At 41.0% G+C, this 21807-nt stretch overlaps 1 protein-coding gene across 2 annotated transcripts in view; it reads left to right on the top strand.

The window, feature by feature from the left end:
- The first annotated feature begins 3210 nt into the window (after positions 1–3210).
- Positions 3211–21807, top strand: part of yap1 (Yes1 associated transcriptional regulator) — a 30059-nt gene continuing 11462 nt past the window's right edge. Inside the window, exons 1-4 of one of the 2 annotated variants that reach the window (XM_015951294.3) lie at positions 3211–3629; positions 5411–5646; positions 18104–18222; positions 18729–18842. In XM_015951294.3, the coding sequence (XP_015806780.1) occupies positions 3429–3629; positions 5411–5646; positions 18104–18222; positions 18729–18842 (670 nt within the window). In that variant the 5' untranslated portion in view covers positions 3211–3428. Of the gene's footprint in view, positions 3630–5410; positions 5647–17148; positions 17503–18103; positions 18223–18728; positions 18843–21807 lie in introns of those variants that run through there. The other variant, XM_054742616.2, reaches the window with a different exon arrangement.

Genomic DNA, 21807 nt, shown 5'->3' with positions numbered 1-21807 from the left:
ACCCAGCTCCACCAACATGTTATATTTCAACCCATTTTCTAAAGTGCAGCAATATGTTAAATGCACTGGGTTTTACCCTATTACATTTAATTTTCATGGTTAAACAGTACATGTTAAAATCTAAGCTCAGCTCGGCAGTGACCTAAAATACATAAATATAATTTTACTTTCCGAAAAAAATGAAGTGAGACTCCTTGGACGCTCTATTAGTGCAATTAATGCCACAGCAAGTCATTTTGTCCAACAATTGCACAAATGATATCCAAAAAAGAATACACACACACACATAAACTCAAAATCCCGGAACAGTTTCCAAGCCAGACCGAGGCTCTACTGAGGCCTTTCCCCGGAGCTAGCTCTGTGGTCACGTGGGTCTGATGCTCATTAATTATACAGAATTGTAGGCTTTTAATACACTTAAACAGAAGAGTGAGAAAAAAATTCACCCCCCTCAGAGTTGTCATGAGTGTAAACTAGATCATTTAAACCAAAAACATGTTTTGGTACCAGGCTGTAAACATGTTTATTTCTGCTGTGAAATTGGTATTTTTAACATGAGAGTCAATGAGGATTTGCTCGCTTCTGACACCAGCCCCCAGCGGATGAGGGTGGAACTGCAATTTTGGGTACTTCCGGGTTGGGCTCAATTTTTGAGCCGCATTGTGGGGGCTTGGTAAATGCACAACATTCAACAATCAGAACAACAAATAAAAAATAGAAAATTGAGTAGCATGAACAACAATTATAAAATGATAATAACATTTTATCATGTTTTTAAAAAAACTTTCTGAAAATGTGTAAATTTAAAAAAAATCGTGTACGTTACAGATTTATCTGGAGCAGGAAGTGAGCCTGATGTCACAAACATGAATACTTATCTGATGTAATTCTCCATCCACACAGCAGGGGGCAGTAAAGATCACATCTGTTGTATCTGTAGCAGCTCTTTCCCTACATTAAATTAAAACATGACACCAACTGTTTTTAAAGGAGCTGGACAGTAACGGACACATTTACCTCTCTGGGGAATAGGATGATTGTGGTGAATGAAACAAACAGAAATGATATCCTGTTGCAGAAGACCCGGATGAAGACATGTGGACCAGAAGTGGACCAACTCCTCCAAGTGGGTGGTCTCTTTGCAGCTTCATCACCTCTGCAGTTCATCTCCTTTGGTCAGCTTCAACTGACTGAAGACATAGTTGTCACAAAATATTTTCTAAAATAAATAGCTGCAAACATGAGGTGCATTTAAACCTTTACTTTATTATAGTATTTAGAATTATTTAAAGCACCTTTACTGGAAGTATAAATATGTTTACAATCTTAAATATTGGTTTCTGTATCTAAAATAGCACTTTCAGCTCGACTTCACAGAGATCAGGGAGGATGCTTTAATGCATGGAGCTTTAGCGTGTCTGCTGGTATTTAATAGGGCTTCATAATCATTTATTCAGTGGATGTATGGGAAAAGATGAAACAGGGACTCTGCTCTCACAGAGGGAGGATCTTGACAAAATGATTTCTCAATGGAAGAGGGGTCTCATTAGCATAACAATTGTGGGAACTGAATGGGTTTACTTTTCATGAGCACTGTAAAAGAAATAGAGAGAGAGAGAGTGTGAGAGAATAAAAAGCTCCATTGCACACACTGATGAGGGGGTAAAATGGTTTAGATTTACTGGGATTCTTGGGAAAATTTCTTCACATATAAAAATGTTAATATCTAGCTTCACATTTTCTTTATATTGTATTAAAATGTGATCTGAGCAATAAAACAATCTAAAGTGTTATAGCAGTTTCACTTTATTCTTTCACACAACAAATTCACTTACTTTAAATGAATCTCCTTTGGTAATTTAATAACAATGTGAGTCTTTACACTGTCATTATGTAGTTATTTTGGCTAAAATATTAATAAATCCACCTGTTATATTAATATTCTGCTATTTAAATGGTAATTTTGAGTAAAAACAAACTGATCTGCATACTCCTAAATGGTCTCTATTTGGAGAAAAAGTGTTTATTTTTCTCTGGATTGGTGTGCAAAAGGCTAGTTTGAGCACATTGCTGTGATTCAATTGTTCCATTCTCTAAAAATGTCACATCATTTTATGCTAAATTATTAAAGAGCCTTGAATATATCATTCATTGTATTTCATGGTCAATTTTAGTCTATTAAGAAAAATTAAGATTTGCTTTGTTTGTGTTTCTGCTTACAGTAAATAACCAAAGATTCCAAGTAAATGTTTGCACAAATTGAAATTGACACTATGACTAAAGCTTGTAAAATAATGTTGCATAAACCATTAATATTTCAGGAGCTTTTTTAGCCTCCTGAGAGTGAAATTCTTTTCGGGCAATTTAAAAATAAATCTGATTACCTGGGCTTTAGAAATTAAAAAATAAAAAACTCATGTATGGATGTTCATTGGTTCAAAACTGAAAATAAAAAATAGAAAATGTCTGAAATTGAAAATAAAACTTTAAGCAAACAAATGCAAATTAGTCTAGGTGGAACAGAATAAATATAATATTACAAAGGTATGTCAGAAATGAACTCTGATCTCTGCACTTAGACTAGCAGTTAGCTCATCGGTCTTTCTGAACAAAATCTTTATTTCTCACATTTGAGATAATTTAAAACTATAATAAAGGAAGATTGTAACTTTTAAATAGAAAAAAATGTTTAAAAAATGTCCCTTTAAAACATTTTTTAAAACACGAATTTCATAATATTGTCCTCACTTTTATCTGTAGCTCCAAATGGGAATCATTTTTGGAAGTTTAGGCCCCAGCCTGTTGTGCCTGTATCTTTAAGGTCTCCGGTCCCAACTGGATCAGCTCCGCCCCTGGAAGGCGTCCCATGAGCAATAAAGTTTGATGTCCTGCCCAAAGTTTAGACGCACCGAGAAGAAACTTTTTTTTCCTCCTCCCAGTGAGAAGTGGAGATTTACACAACTAACCATGACTATTTTCTCTGAAAGGTCATGATTTAAAGCTGTCCGACCTTAGAGCCGCAGGACTCTTCCGGCCGAGCGCTCATGTTGTTGTTTTTTTCGCCTTTTTGCGGCTGACTTTGCGGGTTTTTCTTTTTCCTGTAGGGGGGTTGAGTTGGGACAACAGATTCCAGTGTGGAGTAGATATGCGCTTTTCTAGAAGTATGTCAACTGGAAACTACACACAAACGCAGCTTTTTACTGCAGGTTTTGACAGCTAACAAACTTCAAAAGAAATTTTAAAAAAGAAAGAAAACTTTTTTTTAAATGAATCAAAGAATGTTTTGCTGAGCGGCGTCGAGATTTCCAGATTTCCTGCTGCGCGTCCAGACTTTGGGATTGGCTCAAGTTTCCCTTTTGGTTGAAAATTTCTGAGCGCAACTTTTTTTTCCAGATACTTGATAAGTTGAAGCAACAGTTTTTGGGACAATGGATCCGAGCCAGCACAACCCTCCAGCCGGACACCAGATCGTCCATGTCCGGGGGGATTCCGAGACGGACCTGGAGACGCTTTTTAACATCGTGATGAACCCGAGCAGCGCCAACATACCCCACTCTGTGCCCATGAGGCAGAGGAAGCTTCCAGACTCCTTCTTCAACCCCCCAGAGCCCAAGTCCCATTCCAGACAAGTAAGCCCACCCTGATCGCTCCTTCTCAGAAATCTCCATTAAATCAGGGCCCATCCTGTCTCTCTCCTCCACTCTGTTCATTATCCATCTTCTTCGTCTCGTTTTCCAGCTTTTAAACTTTTTTTTACTCCTTTATTTAAACAAATCGTTGTTTGATGACAAAGTTTGTTGTTTGGATTTAATTTGTGAACTAACTGGTCCGCGGAAACTTCTTGGGAGAATGTGGTTTCCTGTAAACTTTGGAGTTTCTTTAAATACGTGTTTTAAAATTGTAATTATGGGTAATTGTTTACAGAAATGTAACGATCATAATCACGATTAATCAAACGATCTTAATGACGATTAATCAAACTCATGTGACTTTAAAAAGTTTTTTTTTCCGAAGGACGTTCAGTGCTGTGAAGTACCCCCCCCCTCCTCCTCCTCCTATCAAAACTCTCAAGTTTTATGACGAGTGCGCATGCGCAAGTCTGAGCTCCCTCCTGTCCCACTCAGGCCTTTCATCTCCTCAGAGGGCCCAGGAAGGGGATAGGACTTCGCTGCACTTCCGAATAAAGAAATAAACAACTCAAATATTACAGTTAAGCTTACTGATTCACCAATACAATGAAAAGTAAATTAATAATGAGGATTTTCCCCTTTAAAATGATAAACAATTCAACAACGGCTGTTTACAGAAATGGAGATAAAAAAGCTGACTTATTAACTCTGCAGTGCATTCTGGAAAAGTGGGATTTAATTCCACAGAGCATTAGTTTGCCCAAAATAAATAGTGTATAGATATGTAATGGTAACACTTTACAATAAGGGTCCCTTTTTTAATGCTTCTTATTGCATTAATAAGCATGAATAAATGAAGTATTAACAACTGCTTTATATTAATGTTAGTAAGTAATGCATTACTAGCAACCCCCCCCCCCCCCCCCCCCCGGCCCTTTGTCCTAACCTTAAGGACAGTTAATAATATCAGAAACGTTAATGAACGGGTCCATTGTTAATGCACTAATATTAATAAGGGATACTTTGTTTATTAATGCTCAGTAATGCACTGACAGAGTAATGCTAATAAAGAGACCCTTGTTTTAAAGTGTTACCTATGTAAAACTGATCAGTTTCTTGCAAAACAGTGAGCCGAATCTGTTCTCTCCTTCTCAATGTTGAATAATGAACACTTTATAAAGTGTTCCATATTCATTAATTACACATTTATTAACTATTTGTTTACAAAGTACACCATATTGTAAAGGGATTTTAAATATAATGCTCCCAGAACTTTCACTGGCAAAAATGTTTTAATATTTTTGTCCAAATTACCATGTAATGTCAAACAGACAGCAGCATAAAGGTTTACGAAAGTTCAAATTCAGATTGATTCGACTCTTTTAAAACACTTTTTTAGTTTGCATTGATATTTTGGCAGAAATATGAAAAATTTCCTGCTGCTAAATTCTGTTTTTACTATTGTATATTATAAAACTTAATGTGTTTAAATGTTCAAAATAATTTTGCATGAATCACTATGGAAGTTGTCCATCTTGGTTTGGCTGTGCTCAGTCCTGTGGTATATAAACACTATTTCTCCAAACACGGGCTGCTCAGACAACTGTCTACAATGGGTAATTATTCATTAACAGTTTAAGTTAAGCTGTTGCAGAACTTGAGATTACACAGTTATATGAAAAGCAGCAGTTATCATTAATAAATATTTACTAAAAATTTTAAATAACTAGCCAGCATTTCAAAAGGAATTTGATGAAATTTGATCGTTACCTTTCTCACAGGCCAGCACAGATGCTGGGAGTGGCGGGGTGCTCATCCCCCACCATGTCCGTGCCCACTCGTCTCCAGCCTCCCTGCAGTTAGGAGCCGTTTCTGCAGGATCCCTGTCTGGACTGGCCCCAGCAGGTGCCTCTCCCCAGCATCTCCGGCAGTCCTCATACGAGATTCCTGATGACGTGCCTTTGCCCGCCGGGTGGGAGATGGCCAAGACCAGTTCTGGCCAGAGATACTTTCTCAAGTAAGTATGCTTGCAGCCAGCCTCTTGTTTCATACGGTCCTTGGAAATCATGGAATGTCTGCAGCTAAAGGAATGACAATGGGATAAGCTAACCGAGGGGAAAACTTGGAAATTAGTTGTAAATGATCCTTAATGAGTCATTTTAAAATTAAATTTCATTCTGCTTTCATCAATCCATAGAGATCAGTGGTTAGAACTGGTACTTCACTGGACTGCAACTATTAGTGACCCAAAATTGAGAGGAATTATGCAAATATGACACTTTTGCAACAGGAAATCGTGACAGCTGTGCTACTGTCAGGCTAACTTTCTTTGTCATAATTTACTCACCAACTCCTCCCTACAGTGCTTTTGCACATTCTGCACGTTGTGACTCATGACAACGAAACAGAGAATAGTTTTATATTCACACGACGGACATTCCAGTGGAACGTGAACGATCTCGCTCAAAGAAATCGAGAATCTGGCTCCCTCCCGAATGCCGCCAACAGTTGCAGTCTAGAGGAGCAATAGTACAAACACAAACTCAAACTAACTTCAGACATCTTCTGTAAGACTAAACAGATTTAACTGTTGTGGTGCAGACAAGTGACCAGAACAGCTTCTCCCCTCATGCTGAAGCTCTCTGTTCAGTCTTCATTATGCTGACAATACGTTTCAAATCAGCTACAGTGCACAATAGTGGTCAGTGTGCCCAGGAGGAGACAATTGCAGAAGTTGGATTGTAGGTTATTCAATCTGGTGGTGTCTCCAAACAAGAGAAGTCTTGAGGGACCTCTCCTCTGCATGTATGTGGTGCTGCTTTTCTTGGTCTCAAGTTTCAGTAGAAACAATGGACCACTGTAGCAGCCTAAGACAGTCCTGCTGTACTCATCAGCAAACCAGCAGATCTTCTCAGCACCAGCGAGCTAAAGTAATCATGCAGCTAGTGAGTAAATGTTTCAGCCTGTTGCTAAGTAGAAGACATTTTCTGCCATTTTGGTGTGTTTGTGTAGCCTGGCAACCCAGACTAAATAAATATGTTATTTAGTCTAGTAACGCTCCATTGACGGCTCTCTGTCGTGAGGCGGGTTCTACTGTTGTCTTTCAAATGATCTCTGCACGCTACTGGACAACGAACAACATGACGTGCTACTGCAACGGTTGGTCAACGAGACAGACCGCCCACCAAACCAATAGAGCGGCTTGGTTGGCCCACAAAGCTGATAGAGAGCTGTTATTGGCCCACCAAAATGCTGCTAGGGGGCTGTGGAGGTTCCTAGACCAAACTTTGCAAAACAAGAGTTTGGTCCAATTCACTTGGCTAGTGATTCTGTGCAAAAATTGTAAATGGTTACCATCTTGCCATGTTGTAGCTAGCTTCCTGGGTGGGGTGTTTTTGAAATACCGGCTTTGACATCTTTCAGTATTGATGAGCTAACAGCTCATCAAATTGCTATCAAGACCAAAGTGGATTGCTGCCATCTTAAAAGGACATAGCAGTCAATAGAAATTGAAACATTTTACTGCTTATTTTAAAACTGCACATTGGTTTAAATCTTGTAAGAATTTCCTCAATAGATTAATTCAGTTGAAATAATCGTATGATGCCAATTAGACTGTGGCATAAATGTCTACCAAAGTTTGCATGAACCACTGCAATATTTAGGAAGTTGGAGTTGTTTTAAGACAACAGAATACTTTGATTTTGGTTTCTGTACTCAGACTAGCTGTTAGCTTATCTGTCCTGTTTAGAGATGCAACAAAAAATGTCATCTGTTGACTGAAATTAGCCATTATTCAGCAAGATCGTCAAACTAAAACTCAGATTGTGCTTGTTTTTTTTTCAGCCCGTGAATGCACTGTTGCTAAACAACAAATGAAAAAGTGGACAATTTTCTAAATTGGAGGTGCTAATTCACGCTAGCAATAATGGAACTTTGGCATGCTAGTTTTTGCTTTCAAAAGTTTTTTACTTTTACACAGACATTCACTCAAACTTGTTTTGTGGTGTTCTTACAGCAACAGATGGTAATCAAAAAGGTAAAAAAAAATACACTCACCTAAAGGATTATTAGGAACACCTGTTCAACTTCTCCTTAATGCAATTATCTAATCAACCAATCACATGGCAGTTGCTTCAATGCATTTAGGGTCCTGGTCAAGGCAATCTCCTGAACTCCAAACTGAATGTCAGAATGGGAAATAAAGATAATTTAAGCAATTTAGATCGTGGCATGGTTGTTGGTGCCAGACGGGCGGGTCTGAGTATTTCACAATCTACGCAGTTACTGGATTTTCACCCACAACCATTTCTAGGGTTTACAAAGAATGTTGTGAAAAGGGAAAAACATCCAGTATGCGGCAGTCCTGTGGACGAAAATGCCTTGTTGATGCTAGAGGTCAGAGGAGAACGGGCCGACTGATTCAAGCTGATAGAAGAGCAACTTTGACTGAAATAACCATTCGTTACAACCGAGGAATGCAGCAAAGCATTTGTGAAGCCACAACACGCACAGCCTTGAGGCGGATGGGCTACAACAGCAGAAGACCCCACCGGGTACCACTCGTCTCCACTACAAATAGGAAAAAGAGGCTACAGTTTACACGAGCTCACCAAAATGGGACAGTTGAAGACTCGAAAAATGTTGCCTGGTCTGATGAGTCAAATGGTAGAGTCAGAATTTGGCGTAAACAGAATCACAACATGGATCCATCATGCCTTGTTACCACTGTGCAGGCTGGTGGTGGTAGTGTAATGGTGTGGGGGGTGTTTTCTTGGCACACTTTAGGCCCCTTAGTACCAATTGGGCATGGTTTAAATGCCACGGGCTACCTGAGCATTGTTTCTGACCATGTCCATCCCTTCATGACCACCATGTACCCATCCTCTGATGGCTACTTCCAGCACGATAATGCACCATGTCATAAAGCTCCAATCATTTCAAATTGGTTTTTTGAACATGACAATGAGTTCATTGTACTACAACGGCCCCCGCGGTCACCAGATCTAAACCCGATAGAGCATCTTTGGGATGTGGTGGAACGGGAGCTTCGTGCCCTGGATGTGCATCCCACAAATCTCCATCAACTGCAAGATGCTATCCAATCAATATGGGCCAACATTTCTAAAGAATGCTTTCAGCACCTTGTTGAATCAATGCTACGTAGAATTAAGGCAGTTTTGAAGGTGAAAGAGGGTCAAACACCGTATTAGTGTGGTGTTCCTGATAATCCTTTAGGTGGGTGTAGACTACTCGTAATCCCAATGACTCATTTTTTAAATTTATTTTATATAAAGTGTCTTTGAAATAATTAAAAACAATCTAACATAACTTTGTGTTGATGTAAGGTTATGTAAAGGTTACGGTTGGGAGAAGGTTTGAATTGTTGCTTTTGATTGTTTATAAAAGGTAAATGTTGCCAGTTTTAGGGAACGTTCCTCGGCAACGCGGTCTCACTCTGGACTAAGTTATTTGTAACAGAGAAAAGCTTTTACTACCAGATGTTTGTAAGGTCATACATCTGGTGAACATCTGGTCCAATTTGACAACGTTCTTTAAAAATGGGTAGTAGAGTGAAAACGATCAGAGGTGTTGTGGAAACTTTAAATTTAGTTTGAAAATTTGTTTCTGTGCTTGTAGTTCATGCAGATGTCACAAAAGATACGAACTTATTTAAATACTCGTTTTTCTTAGTTTTTATCCAATGCATTTATTTAGAAATCCAATAGAAGAAAAGGGTTTCTCTGTTAATTTCCCCCAAAACTGCATTTTATTAAATTCATCCAGCCTTTCTTAGCGTGTCAGTTTAAATATATATAAAACATTTATGTTTTGGCTTTTGTGTTGTGAAACTTCAATAATTGTTCTGCAGGATTTGTGTTCATGTAAGGCAAACACATCTTTCAAACACTCCACATCAAAGTTCAGACACTCGATCTGGAATAAACAGTGGCATCGGCAAAGCTGCTAGCCCCCCCCCCCCCCAATTTATAAAAAGGAGCTTCTCTGACATAGCCGTGCTGCAGAGGGAGGGAATCGGAGCTGGAGTTTGTGTGGGTGGGCAACTGGGTTGTGGTTGGGACTGGTGGGGGGTGGGGAGTTGAGCGAACTGAGCAGAGTGTAGGCTCACATTTCACTTCTCCGACTGCTGTTGTCCTCAGAGATAAATCAAGTCGGGGTGAAAGTTTTTTAAAGATACTGTTTCTTCATGCTCCTCCGCGGCAGTTTATTGGGGCACTCCGGGATCGTTTATTGGGGAATGATCGGCTGCTGTGACTCACAGCAGTTCAGCAGATGTCTGCGTCCTTGTTTCTTTTTTAAAAGTCAGACCCGGTTTTCTAATGAATGGAGCTGTGATGGTGCCTCCTTTGTGTGAGTGGCATTAAATGGCAGCCATGTGGAGATGTCTGGAAGAAGGGCCGGGGGCCGATCTGTGGCCCTTCTTTTTGTCCCAGCGGTGTAACAGTGATCTTAACTCAGACCGCAGGCCTGTTGAGACTCATGTGAGCACCAAAAATAGACAAATGGCTGACAAGTTTAAAAGGTGGAGCCGGAAGAGCAGGGGCTTTGTTGAACCATTTCCCCCCTCACCTCAACGCTCAACTAAATATTCATGTAAATGCTGACTAATTTGATGTGTTTGATCTATCATCCCTGATTGATCTCACACACACACACACACACACACACACACACACACACACACACACACACACACACACACACACACACACACACACACACACACACACACCTTGAATTTAAGTCTTCTGCTCTTCCTTGTTACTGGTTGAAAGCAGAACTAGAATTGCCTTTAACCTTGTTACAACCTGCTGTAGCTAACACTAATAATGAGGTAACACAAGCCAACTTATACTAATGTAAGTGATGAAGTTAAAAAATCCACACTGTTGGACAAAAAATATTATTACTAACAAGTCCAGTAGCAACAAAGCCAGGTCACCATCAGTTCGTGATTCCGTAGCCTCCTTTAGTTCCGTCAAACTAGAGTAGGCCGCTCCAGCATTCACTCTGGTTTTAGCTCTTTGCTTAGCCTCCAAAGACATTACTCTCATACTTTTACTTCTAGGCTCTATCATGATGCAAACACCAAAAAGTCTAAATTCTTCATTTTTCTACTTGTGCTTTTTGTTGACGGTTGTTACGACCCAGGCTGTCTAGTGGGCCCGGGGTACAATTGGGACACATGTCCTGGTGGTGTTAAAATTAATATAATTTAATTTATTTGCATAAAAGGATTCATAAATATGAAACCCAAGTTAACAAAGAACAAATCAGCAGCAACTAGTCACAACAATACGACAAACCTCTCTAATTAACCAAATGAATTCAAACTTGTCGAAATGTCTTGTTGAAACAAAGCAAATGAAATGGTTCCTTTACACAGATGATGCAAAGCGGTTAATCTAGAGACTTTTACATAAAGCAGTCAAAATCACACTAAGTTGTTACATGAACACAGTTTTCCAAATATTTCCTGAGCACAGCCACTGCTGCAGCTCACCGCTCCCCTCCATGGGGATGATGGGTCAAATGCAGAGAGGAATTTCACCAGTGCGTGAGGATGACTATGGGACTTAACAAATGCTGCCCAGGAGACAACAGAACAGTGAAAACCTCTCTGGTCTGCTGCTCCCTGAAATTGAGGGCTGGCTGGCGTTTATGCAGTGGCAGGGCTGATTGTTATTTGGGACAGCTGGGAGAGCCCAAATGGAGCTGAGCAGGTGTGGGTGGAGCCAAGGTGCTGCATCTCTCTCCTTACACAAGGGAAGGGAGAAACGGAGGACATACTGTAAATACAGAAACAAACAAACAGCCCAGGGCTGTAACAATGATCGGTAAACCTGAAAAAGCTAACTGCTTGCCTTTATATTAGATATCGGCACAGTAAACAGTTATTGCCTTAAAGTGGGTAGAGACCTTCCACTAGTGTTCTTACCCAAACCATGAAACTGTAAAGTTAAAATCCCGTAGTCATCATCACACACTGGTGAAAGTCATCTCTGCATTTGACTCATCCCCATGGAGGAGAGCGGGGAGCTGCAGCAATGGCTGCAGTTGGGGACTTTGGTGGTTTAACCCCACCCACTCCAACCCCTTAAAGCTGAGTGTCAAGCAGTTAGGCATTGGGTCCCATTTTTAAAACTTTGATATGACCCGACCAACAATCTAACTCCCAATTTCCCAGTCCCAGGGCAGACACTCTACCACTAGGCCACTGAGCTGATTTTTAAAGTGCAGTTTCTGGTCAGCAGAGGCCTACTTACTGCTGTCCAATGTGAAGTTGATCAAGTTTATGACTAAAGAACCACTGAAACTAGTTTGAAAGCAATAGTTTGAAGTGTTAAAAACTCTTCAGTGTTGTGTAAAACGTACAATAGTAAATCTACTGAACAAGCTTGCTTTTAAACGCAAACAGGGTCATGGAACGCTCACCCCCCCCCCCCCCCCATCAGGTATCATCCCTGGGCTACATCCTACATCCGCCGGCATCGGAAATCTGCATTACCAGAGGAAACGAGCGTGTGCTAAACACCAGGCACGATTTCCTACCAAATGTTTTTATTTTTTATTTCCATGATTTCAAGTGGTGTTTTTCTCTTTGGGACTCTGGTAGTTTGTCCTAAAGTTGAAATGCAGCTGCCTTTTTTTCCCCTCCACATTATATTCATGGCTATACAATGTTAGAAGGTTAAGATGCCTGAAAAAATGTTTTAAGCTAGTTTGTTTTCCAAATTTGCTTTTGTAGCTTTAATCGTGCAGGCAGGAAAATTGTGTTTATTTTAGCTTATAATCAAAAGAAATAAAGTAAACAAAGAGATAATCAGTGCTGTTAGTGGGTTAAATATGAGCTATTCAACTTTTTTTGCTTTGTTTTGTTTCTTCTGGTGCATAAAAACAAAGCCTGCAAGACTGTCAACAAAGTCTGTTGACCTTTACTCCTCTTTCTTGCAGCAGTTTACTAGGGCCTTTGATTTATGGCCGCGGGGGCACCGCGGTTGGGTCACCTTGCTCGGTTCTGGGACGGGAGGGGGGTGCAGTCTCCTCGGCTGGCTCATATACTAATGAAGGTTTCTAATTTAGACACACCGGGTGAACTTAGAGAGGTAATCACTGTTTCCGGGGCTTATTAAATGCAGCTTTGAAAGGGGCTTTTAGTTCGTGGGAAGTCAGGCCTAAGCTGAGGAAAGCTCAGAGGGAGGGGCTATTGTTTGCCCTCAGGGGCAGGTAGAGCTCAGTGAGGACGGACACTTTTGTCTTTTCACACTTAGAACTCTAAATGTTTTTTGAGCCTGGTTTCTCGCCTTCAGAGTAACTCACTCGTCACCATTTTATTTAAACAGTGATGAATTTCCTAATGTTGTAATTTCTCGCATATATGGCAACAAAACCCTTCCGATTCTGAAGAATGGTGAGAAATCAGAAGTTACTTTGACACTGATGCAGCAAAATCTTTCATATTAAATTTCTCTTTTAAAGATAAAATTATTTTTTATGAAATAAAGAAAAAATAAGATAATCACTCATTTATTTTCTAACACATTTTGTTTTAAGGTGACTGGAGCTTTTAAAGATATTTTGCTTTGCATTCAATGGGCGTTTTCTTTTTTTTATTCAAATGAATAGGGTGTGTTTGCTTTTCTTAATTCCCCAATGCTACGCTAATTTATCCTTATATTCAATCGCTTTTGAGGAGCAGCAACTTGTCTTAAAGTAATAATTTAAAATATCCCCCAATCTCCCAGGGTGAACTGGATTCAGTTCAAGCATGTTTTAATTGTATTCCAGTCACTGATGTTGTAAATAGAGGAACGAGTCATCGTAAAAATTTTGGGATCAGATTAGAAGCACACTTATTCTGGGTTTGAGAGCAGATTTCATATTTTATGGCTGTGATTTGCTGATTTATCTCCAAAAAACCTGTAATTAAACATACTTTTAGACTTTTGATTACCTTAGAAGTGATGATTGGAAATGAAAACTCTGGCTGAACAACAAACTCCCCAGTTCTAAGCTAATCAGATATTTGAGTTTTGACTGATCTTTGATTAAAGCTACAATGGCAAACCTGCTAAACAAGCTAGCCTAAAACTTTTTTTCAATTTCTCTTAACAACATTTTAACATAGTATAGCTATACATTTGGGAAATGAAATAATTATAACAACAACAACAACAACAACAGTAATAATAATAATAATAATAATAATAATGAAGAAGTGGTTCTCTGTTATTTGTCTAAAAACCTCAGCCAATAACATGGCTCGGTTGTCGGTCTCGCCTTACCACTGCACTTCCACATATGCCTCGGTCCTTAGGGATGTGAATCTCAGAGCAACTCACAATTTGATTCGATTCCGATTCTCGGGGTGTCGATTCAATTCAGAATCGATTCTCGATTTAAATCGATTCACAATCAATATTAACAAAGAGTGTCAGTTCCAGGATTAACTACTTTGTTGTGCAAGTTAGTTAAAACTATGGGAAATGTTTTATTTTACTTTAAACTGGTCGTGCTAAAAAAAAAGCTAATTTACAGGTAAAATGAAGTGATTCTAAAACTGTAAACAGAAACAATCTTTTGACCAAAAGGAAACATTTATTTTTGCTTACCTTGTAAAATATAACAAATCTTTAGTTATCTAACAGTAGCTTTGAAAGTAATATGATCAAATACTTTTTAAGTATGTGTGGAAACAAGTTTAACATTTGAGTCCTCAACCTGTTTAAAAAAAGAGTCTCAGATTTGTTACAAAGGAAAATGTGTTCTCTCATTTATCAATAACTTCAAATAAACACATGAGTAATCCTGAGTACTCCCTTATCAACTTAGAAAATATATATGAGAATCTCAAATTTCTGAGTATGGAAAAAACAAACATTCTAGTCCCCACTTATCAGCAGATTCAAAACTACATCATCCCAATTTATGGGACCGCAAAAGTAAACAGAGTACTAACTCGCCTAACAAAGATAAAAAAAAACAGACAAAAGTGCATCTCGAACATGTAACATGCCAAACATTTGAGTTCCTGGAATCGATTCTGAACCTTTGTGAATCGATTCTGAATTTTAATAAATAAGAATCCCGATTCAGACTTGAATCGATTTTTTTCATCACCTCTATTGGTCCTCCACTCATTTACGAGCATTTTGCAACAGAGCACCACTGGTGAGGTTCTCCGCTCAATAATATGAGAGGAGGAGAAACGGTCAGCTGCTACCACTTCCACTTTTGGAAAAACTGCCAAACTCCCAAATAGAAAAACACCATTTGAAGTAGCGGACAACAAAAGACGCTTGGACATAGAAAACAGTAACTGGTGTTTAGCACTCTCGTTTTCTCGAGCAATGCTGGTTCCAGTAATCGGGCGGAAGTGGTCTGGGGATGACAACCGATGGGAACGCTGAGGGGTCAGTGACGATGTTTATGTTTAAAAGCTTGTTTTGCAGATTTGCCGTTGCATCTTTAAGCCCATCACACTGCATGTCTGCCAGCTCAGAATGTTTTTTTTCTTCACCTTTGTCTATTAAATGCTATTTAGCACCTTCATTTCAGACATTTGCACTCTAGAAAAATAGTACGGTACCAACCTCCATGTCAGACTCACAACCACATCATTGTTGACTTTAGATTCTCTTAAATGTATTTTATTTCATTACCAATTTGGCTTGGCTAACCTCCAAATCACTAAAGTTTTACTCTCTCTCTCTGTAATGCTTTAAATGATAAATCCACAAATTGGAGCCCATATTTAACGGCTCCAAAGAGAAGCCGCATGCTCGGACACAAATGGTGCTGGGAAGTCTGTGTGGAGCCTTCATTTGGAGCATCTTTGTGTTTGACTTTTGCTTTATTGACCACACACAGACAAGAACCTTCCTGTCCAACTGAAGCCTGTCGGCTCGGCACACAAACAGGACTGTGAGAAAGCCAGGCTGGTATTTACCAAAGTCTTGATGTAACACCTCTGTTTCAGACGTTGGTGCCTCCTCCGTCGCCAAGGGCATTTCCACGGAGATCTCAGGCTGAAGTGGAGTTTGCTCATAATCATTGTTTAGCTCCAATTTAACCAAATTCAAATGGACAATAATTCGTCTTAAAGCAGAGCATCTGCCTTGCCTGTTTCTACATTTTTTTTCATCAGCAAGTTTAGCGATACAACCCATCACTCAAAGTGAAACTTAAAACCACAAAGGGGTCACAGAGGTCACCCAAATAATCTCCCTTTATGATGTCCCGCTGACAGAGAGGTAGCCAGGCATCCCCAGTCAAACCAGAGAGGAGGTGGCCATCCTAAAACTCTCAGCAGTGATTACATCTGGCCTCCCTCAGCGTGCTCCAAACTCATCCTCCTGAGCCGAGCACACACTCCCTGGGTGGAGCCCCTGTGGCCTCAGGATCCCATTTTTAACATTTGTGACAACTCCGCTGTGGGAGTGTTTCATCATTGCTGCACTTGCATGGCTTCTCTTCCCTCCCCCCGCCTGTTTTATGCCAGTAAGAAGCAGCTTTTGACATTTAGCTTAGAAGAAGAGTACTGTCAGGGGCGTAAATACGACGTCTGGCATCAGCTCAAACTTTGATCTGCTGGTAGCAGAATCTGTGAAGTCATTGGGGTTATTTGTGATCTACGCGTAGTAAGATGACACGCGTGAAGACCTAGTAAAAGATGGTGACTTAGTATTTGACGATCAGTGTGAAATTCTGCAAAAAGGGAGAAGTTTTGAAAGATTTGATTGTAGGAGAAACGCGACGGAGGGGGCTGCCCTGCCCCGCCGCGCCCACAGTGGTGTTCATAGGAAGGCAACAGCGAACAGTTGCAACAGATCGTCTGCAATTCCTAGCAGCAACTGGTGGCCTCCAGCCATCCTGACAGTTGCCATGGCATTGTTTTGTTTCAGGTTTCGCCCACAGGAAGTGGTCCATAGCCGGCCATTCGGGCCACCTTGACTGAGCGGGGTTATCGTTTGGTTTTAAAAGCTGGTGATGAGTTACTGGCTCCTGGTCACTAATTAACCTGTTCTCTCTCTGTTCTCACATGTAGAACAGTGCAGCTCATAACGCACAGACTTTTGATTATCGTTGCCTCTGTTTTGAACTTTGGGTTTGTTTATCTTTTTTTGACGAATTGGACAACACAAAGTTGGCGTCTAAACAACAGCATTTGGTAGAACGTGATGTTCTACTTTTTCTTTTTTTTTCCATCACTGTTGATTCCTGTTTGGTGTCCTGTATTGTGCTGGCCCTTTATTTTGAAGGTACCCTCTGATTTTCCACCCCCCCCCCCCCCCCCCAAATAACGCAAAAAGATCCCTTCTATCTCTAATAATTGTCAGGTCTTACAGAGGAATGAGGGGCAGAGGGTGACTGTAGCAGGGCCACAGAAACTCTTGTAGCTTGTGCAAATCTATAGAACTGGTTTTCCTTTTCTGTAGTCGTTCATTCTGCTCCACGTGACCTCGCTTTCTTGAAAGGCCACCTTCAGTTGGAGCCGATCCAGCCTTTTTTTTTTCTTGCGTGGTTTGTGGTGTTTTTGTGTGTGTGAGAGAGGGAGAGGGAGGAGTTGGTGGTTCTGGGGGAGGGTTTGGTAAGGGATTTGGCAGCTCCTTTGATCAATAAAGCATAAACAAGCGGGGGGCTTCAGAATGGGTTTCATTGTGTCAGGGGGAGGAGTGCTGAGTCAGGCCCACTCGCTCTCTGGCCTGGGATCGAGAGCAGACAGGCGGGCTGGGATTACCGAACGGGCCAAGGGAAACTTACTGAATCTCTCGCTTCATCCAGCTGTTCCAAAATCTGCTCTAATGGCATTTTGGGATCAAATTAACACCAAGCTGTTAAAAGAAACACAGTGAGTTTTTGTTGATCACTAAAGGGAATATTTCATGGCATAATAAATAAACTCTTTTGTCTCTTAAGTCTCTTTACTACAATTAAAAAGTGGCTTTGCGCAGACGAGCTGCTGGAGTTTGGTGCCTTTTAGGGAGAGATGGTGTGTGTGTGTGCGTGTGTGTGTGTTCTAAATAGGATGGTTAAAAAAAAGGGAATAGCTAGGTTTTAGGTCGTAGCTCAGTCTGCGCCTTTGTCAAGCAGGTGAAAGCTTTGTAAATGTGGCGCCAGATTGTTAAAGCCCCTGACACTCCGCAGTGTCCGAGCCGCTTCCAGGAAAAGGGACCCCCTGCGTTGAGCCCTGGGACTGACCCTCCCTCAATAGAGGGGGACCTGCCTGGGAGAGGAGGGCTTCCTGTATTAGCTTTCCATCTTAATCAAGAAACAAGTGCCAACAAAGCAGTAATTATCAATGCCTTGGGAGTGCACACAATGCCCCTACCCCACCCCTGCCCTGTCCCCTCTATGCGGAGATGGTCAGAAAAAAGATGAAGTAACATTGTTGGATGTGACCATAGATTAAGGTGTTTTAAAGTATATTTTGCCATCTGCTCTTGTTGCAGCCACATTGATAAAACGACCACTTGGCAGGATCCCCGCAAGCCCTTGCTCCAGATGAACCAGACTTCTCCTCCAAGTTCTGTTCCAGTCCCGCAGCAGACTCTCATGAACCCAACCAGTGGTATGTGCAAAAATCAGCTAGCTAGAATCGTGAAGTTTTTACTTAAATTTTGCTTTAATGGAGGAAAAACTCAGTCTAGTTCTTACTTGTCACTAATGTGCACAACTTGGAATTTGGAATTTGCCCCAGGTGAGGTAAGACCGAGGCAGGACGCGTCCTTCTGTTAGTTTGGAAGCTCTGTGACTCAGATCAGTTTAACAGATGACGTCATTCTCTTTGTCTCTAGTTGATACCGCTCAACCTGTTAGCTTGTTGGTAAATAATAAAAAAAAAAATCTCAGATGCTGACGAGCTTGTTTGTCAGGGACAGATAACGGTGATTCACTCAAAGACGATTAAATAAACCTGATTTAATCTCTGTTTGTGCACACATTTGATAACGCTGCTTCGTATTCTTCTCAATGTTCGTTGGTGTACTTTGTGAAACAATATCAGTAAAGAGAAATTCCTGCATTCAGCCAACTTCCAGTACTTGTTCAATGTTATTTTTCCCTGTTATCCCTCAGGACCCCTCCCTGAAGGCTGGGAACAAGCCATAACACCAGAGGGAGAAATTTACTACATCAACCACAAGAACAAAACCACATCCTGGCTTGACCCACGACTCGAGCCACGCTATGGTAAGCTGGCTGCAGACGGGAATCTTTTGGTTTCATCTCTTTTTATTTTTTATTTCTCAACTAAAGTAAAATACATCTGCTCCGTCTTCAGAAGAGGAACTTCTTACACAAAATCTGATGATTCTGAAGCTTTTATTAGACTCTTGCATACTACACCATCTGGTCCATTACCTTTTTTTATTAAGACAAGTGCAAATTTTCAATTGCTTAACCATGTAACCGTTACGTCTGTGACAGTGACTGAATGGCGAATTTTCCGTCATCTTTTGAGGAGAGCATCGGTGTGTTTTTCAGGACAAAAGATTAGACTTTTTTTTTCTTGGCAGCAAAGAATCACAACATTATAAATGACGCCGCACCTCCTTTTTACCATAATACCAGTTGGTAACTGTCAGTGTCTCCATCTATTGTTGTTATAGAGATGGATGGATGTCTAATGTGATCTTGCAATGCAGCTGCCACTGCCGCGGCATGCTGTTCATGCACCCGGTGGAACTCAGTCGCCTGTTCTTTATAGTCGTTCCCAGTGGTGATGCTAGGGGGCGCTATAGCTACCCCTGGATTAGTCATTGCACCCCCAAGTAAATATTAGATTATTTTTTTTACAATTTAATTTTAATTTAACGTGTGGATGTGATCATATTTAACATACAAAACAAAAATAATCAGTAAATTATCATATAGATAGTAAAAACTTCAACCAAAACAGGAAATTGATGTTAACCTTTGACCTCATTTTCCACCTGCGAACGAGTGAAAGGTAGAGCTAGTGGTAAAATGGATCGGTTTTTGTTGCCCACATTTCCACGGGTTCAGTCAGAAACGAATGAATGTTTGGAAGTGATCTCAGACCCACAAAAACCTACGGATCTGGATGGAGTCAACCCTCAACCGCCGCAGCAGTCGAGGGTTTTGCCGCTGGAAATGCTAACACTAACGTTAGCTAACCTTGCAACACTATAGATGGTTTTCTGTGTGGCTGTTTGTGTTTATGATTTCATGGAAAAGTCAGCGATTGTTCATATGTTTATGATGTTTATTAATGATTGTTTCAGGTGTTGTTGAGGTTTTGTGCACGCATGTGTATCTGCTAGTGTTGAAGGTGTTTTAGAGAACAATAGGTACGCACGACCACTTCCTTCATAGCACCCTCAATAAAAAGACTAGCTCCTTCATAGCATCTGCAGAAAAAAATTTCTGGAGGCACCACTGGTCGTTCCCCCTAACCTAGGCTTTCCACCGGTTGCGTAATGAAATGGCTGCATTGTCCACATGACCCCAGCCGTCCAATCATATCCCACTGGGAGCGTTTCAGATTCAAATCTGCAATGAAAGTGTTCCAACTGGACGAGGCCAGCCTGGTGAGCCATCCTAAATATGCGAATATATATTCTCAGCCACAACACATTGACTGATCTTGATTGTGGGGTGGAGTCTACGGTTGTTTTTCAAACTGTCTCCAAATGCTATTGGACAACGAACAACGTGACATACTCACCGCCATGGATGTCAGTCAACGGGGCAGTCACTGTTGAAGAAGATGCAAATACATACCTTTGTCTAAATAAAGGACTTAAGTACCTCTATCTTCTTGTGACTCGAAGAAAAACCCAAGACTAAATGGTCCAAAGTTGATTCCAAAGCCGTTTCGCTCAGTCACATCGTCCCGCCCACCAAACAGAGCGCTGTGATTGGCCACCAGACTGGTCGAGGCTGCGGAGGTTCCAAAGGAGCGTGGCCAGACCGACATGCAGAAGTAGCTTCTACTACTGTCCGTCTAGATTTGTGGGCTAAGATGAAGGATGATTTTGGAAGTTAACAAGCAAATACAAAGATGGCAGCACGTATTCAAAATGGTCTGCATTTTATGTTTTGGTCTTCTTATCTCGGCTACATAGGTACCACAGGAACAGGAAATCTGCACGTGTCTTATTTTGAAAGTTACAGGATGCTTTACCGTTCTCTCCTGTTTGACTTCCTTTCTGGATGGATCTAAACTGTTGAGGTTGACGCGTTCTGGAAGCGTGCGTTAAAAGAAAAATGGATCTGAAGCGTAAATTTAGCAGAGTGACGTCCCACTTTGCATCTAGGACACGTTCAATCACATTTTAAGAAGTTATTCTACAACCAAAAATAGGAATATCCCATAAAAGGGTTTTGGATTAAAAGTGTATCAAAAAATTAAGAAACCTTTAGTTTTTGACATACTTAAAAATCCTCCCGCTGATACGAGGCGCCGTTTCTTTTCCCGTGGCGCTCTGCTCGTTTTCTTATTCTACATAGCAGGGATAACTCGGCAGACGTTTTATTGACTGAAACCAGATTTGTTGAAACCCCACCACCCTTGAAACTCTCACCTAACCTTTTGTCAGCCATTTTAGTGTTTGGTGCAACAGCTGAGTTAGCCATTAATCCCTCAGGTCAAACTAACGTTTGACAGTTGGCTCTCGGTGTGCGTTGGCCCGGGTCGGCTGAATTAGCGACAGGGCCAGGTACGTGTGCTGAAACCTCTCGCCGTCTACGAGAATGAGCTCGTCCCCCGGTGAGTTGGGAAAGCTTCCACGGATCGAGGCTCCCGTGTGTGTCACTCTGACTCACTTCTGCTTCAGGTGCCATCTTTTCTTTGCAGCAGCTCCCTGGGGAGCTCACCCCAGTTCACAAAAGCAACGTGTGCTAATCTGTTCAGCTGTTTAGATTTAGCATTTGATTTTAATCCAGCAGGTACTTGAAGTGCAGTTTCTCTGTAAGCAATCGAGTGGTGCGGCGAGGGCAGGCTGGAAAGTTCAAAACAAAGCTGTGAGGGGGAGTGGGGCAGCTGGGAAGGGAGATGGCGACTGTGATCGGCAAACGCTTTGAAGGTTTATAAGTCTTGAACACACAAGGCGGCTGGGCCCCTGAGAGCGAGTGAGCGCTAGACAGACTTTTAACTCATGATGTGCCTTAAATGTGTATTTTCTCACATGAA

Source organism: Nothobranchius furzeri, chromosome 13, assembly GCF_043380555.1.
Source record: "Nothobranchius furzeri strain GRZ-AD chromosome 13, NfurGRZ-RIMD1, whole genome shotgun sequence".
In the NCBI taxonomy this organism is placed as follows: Eukaryota; Metazoa; Chordata; class Actinopteri; order Cyprinodontiformes; family Nothobranchiidae; genus Nothobranchius; species Nothobranchius furzeri.
This window is presented reverse-complemented; position numbering and strand designations above follow the sequence as displayed.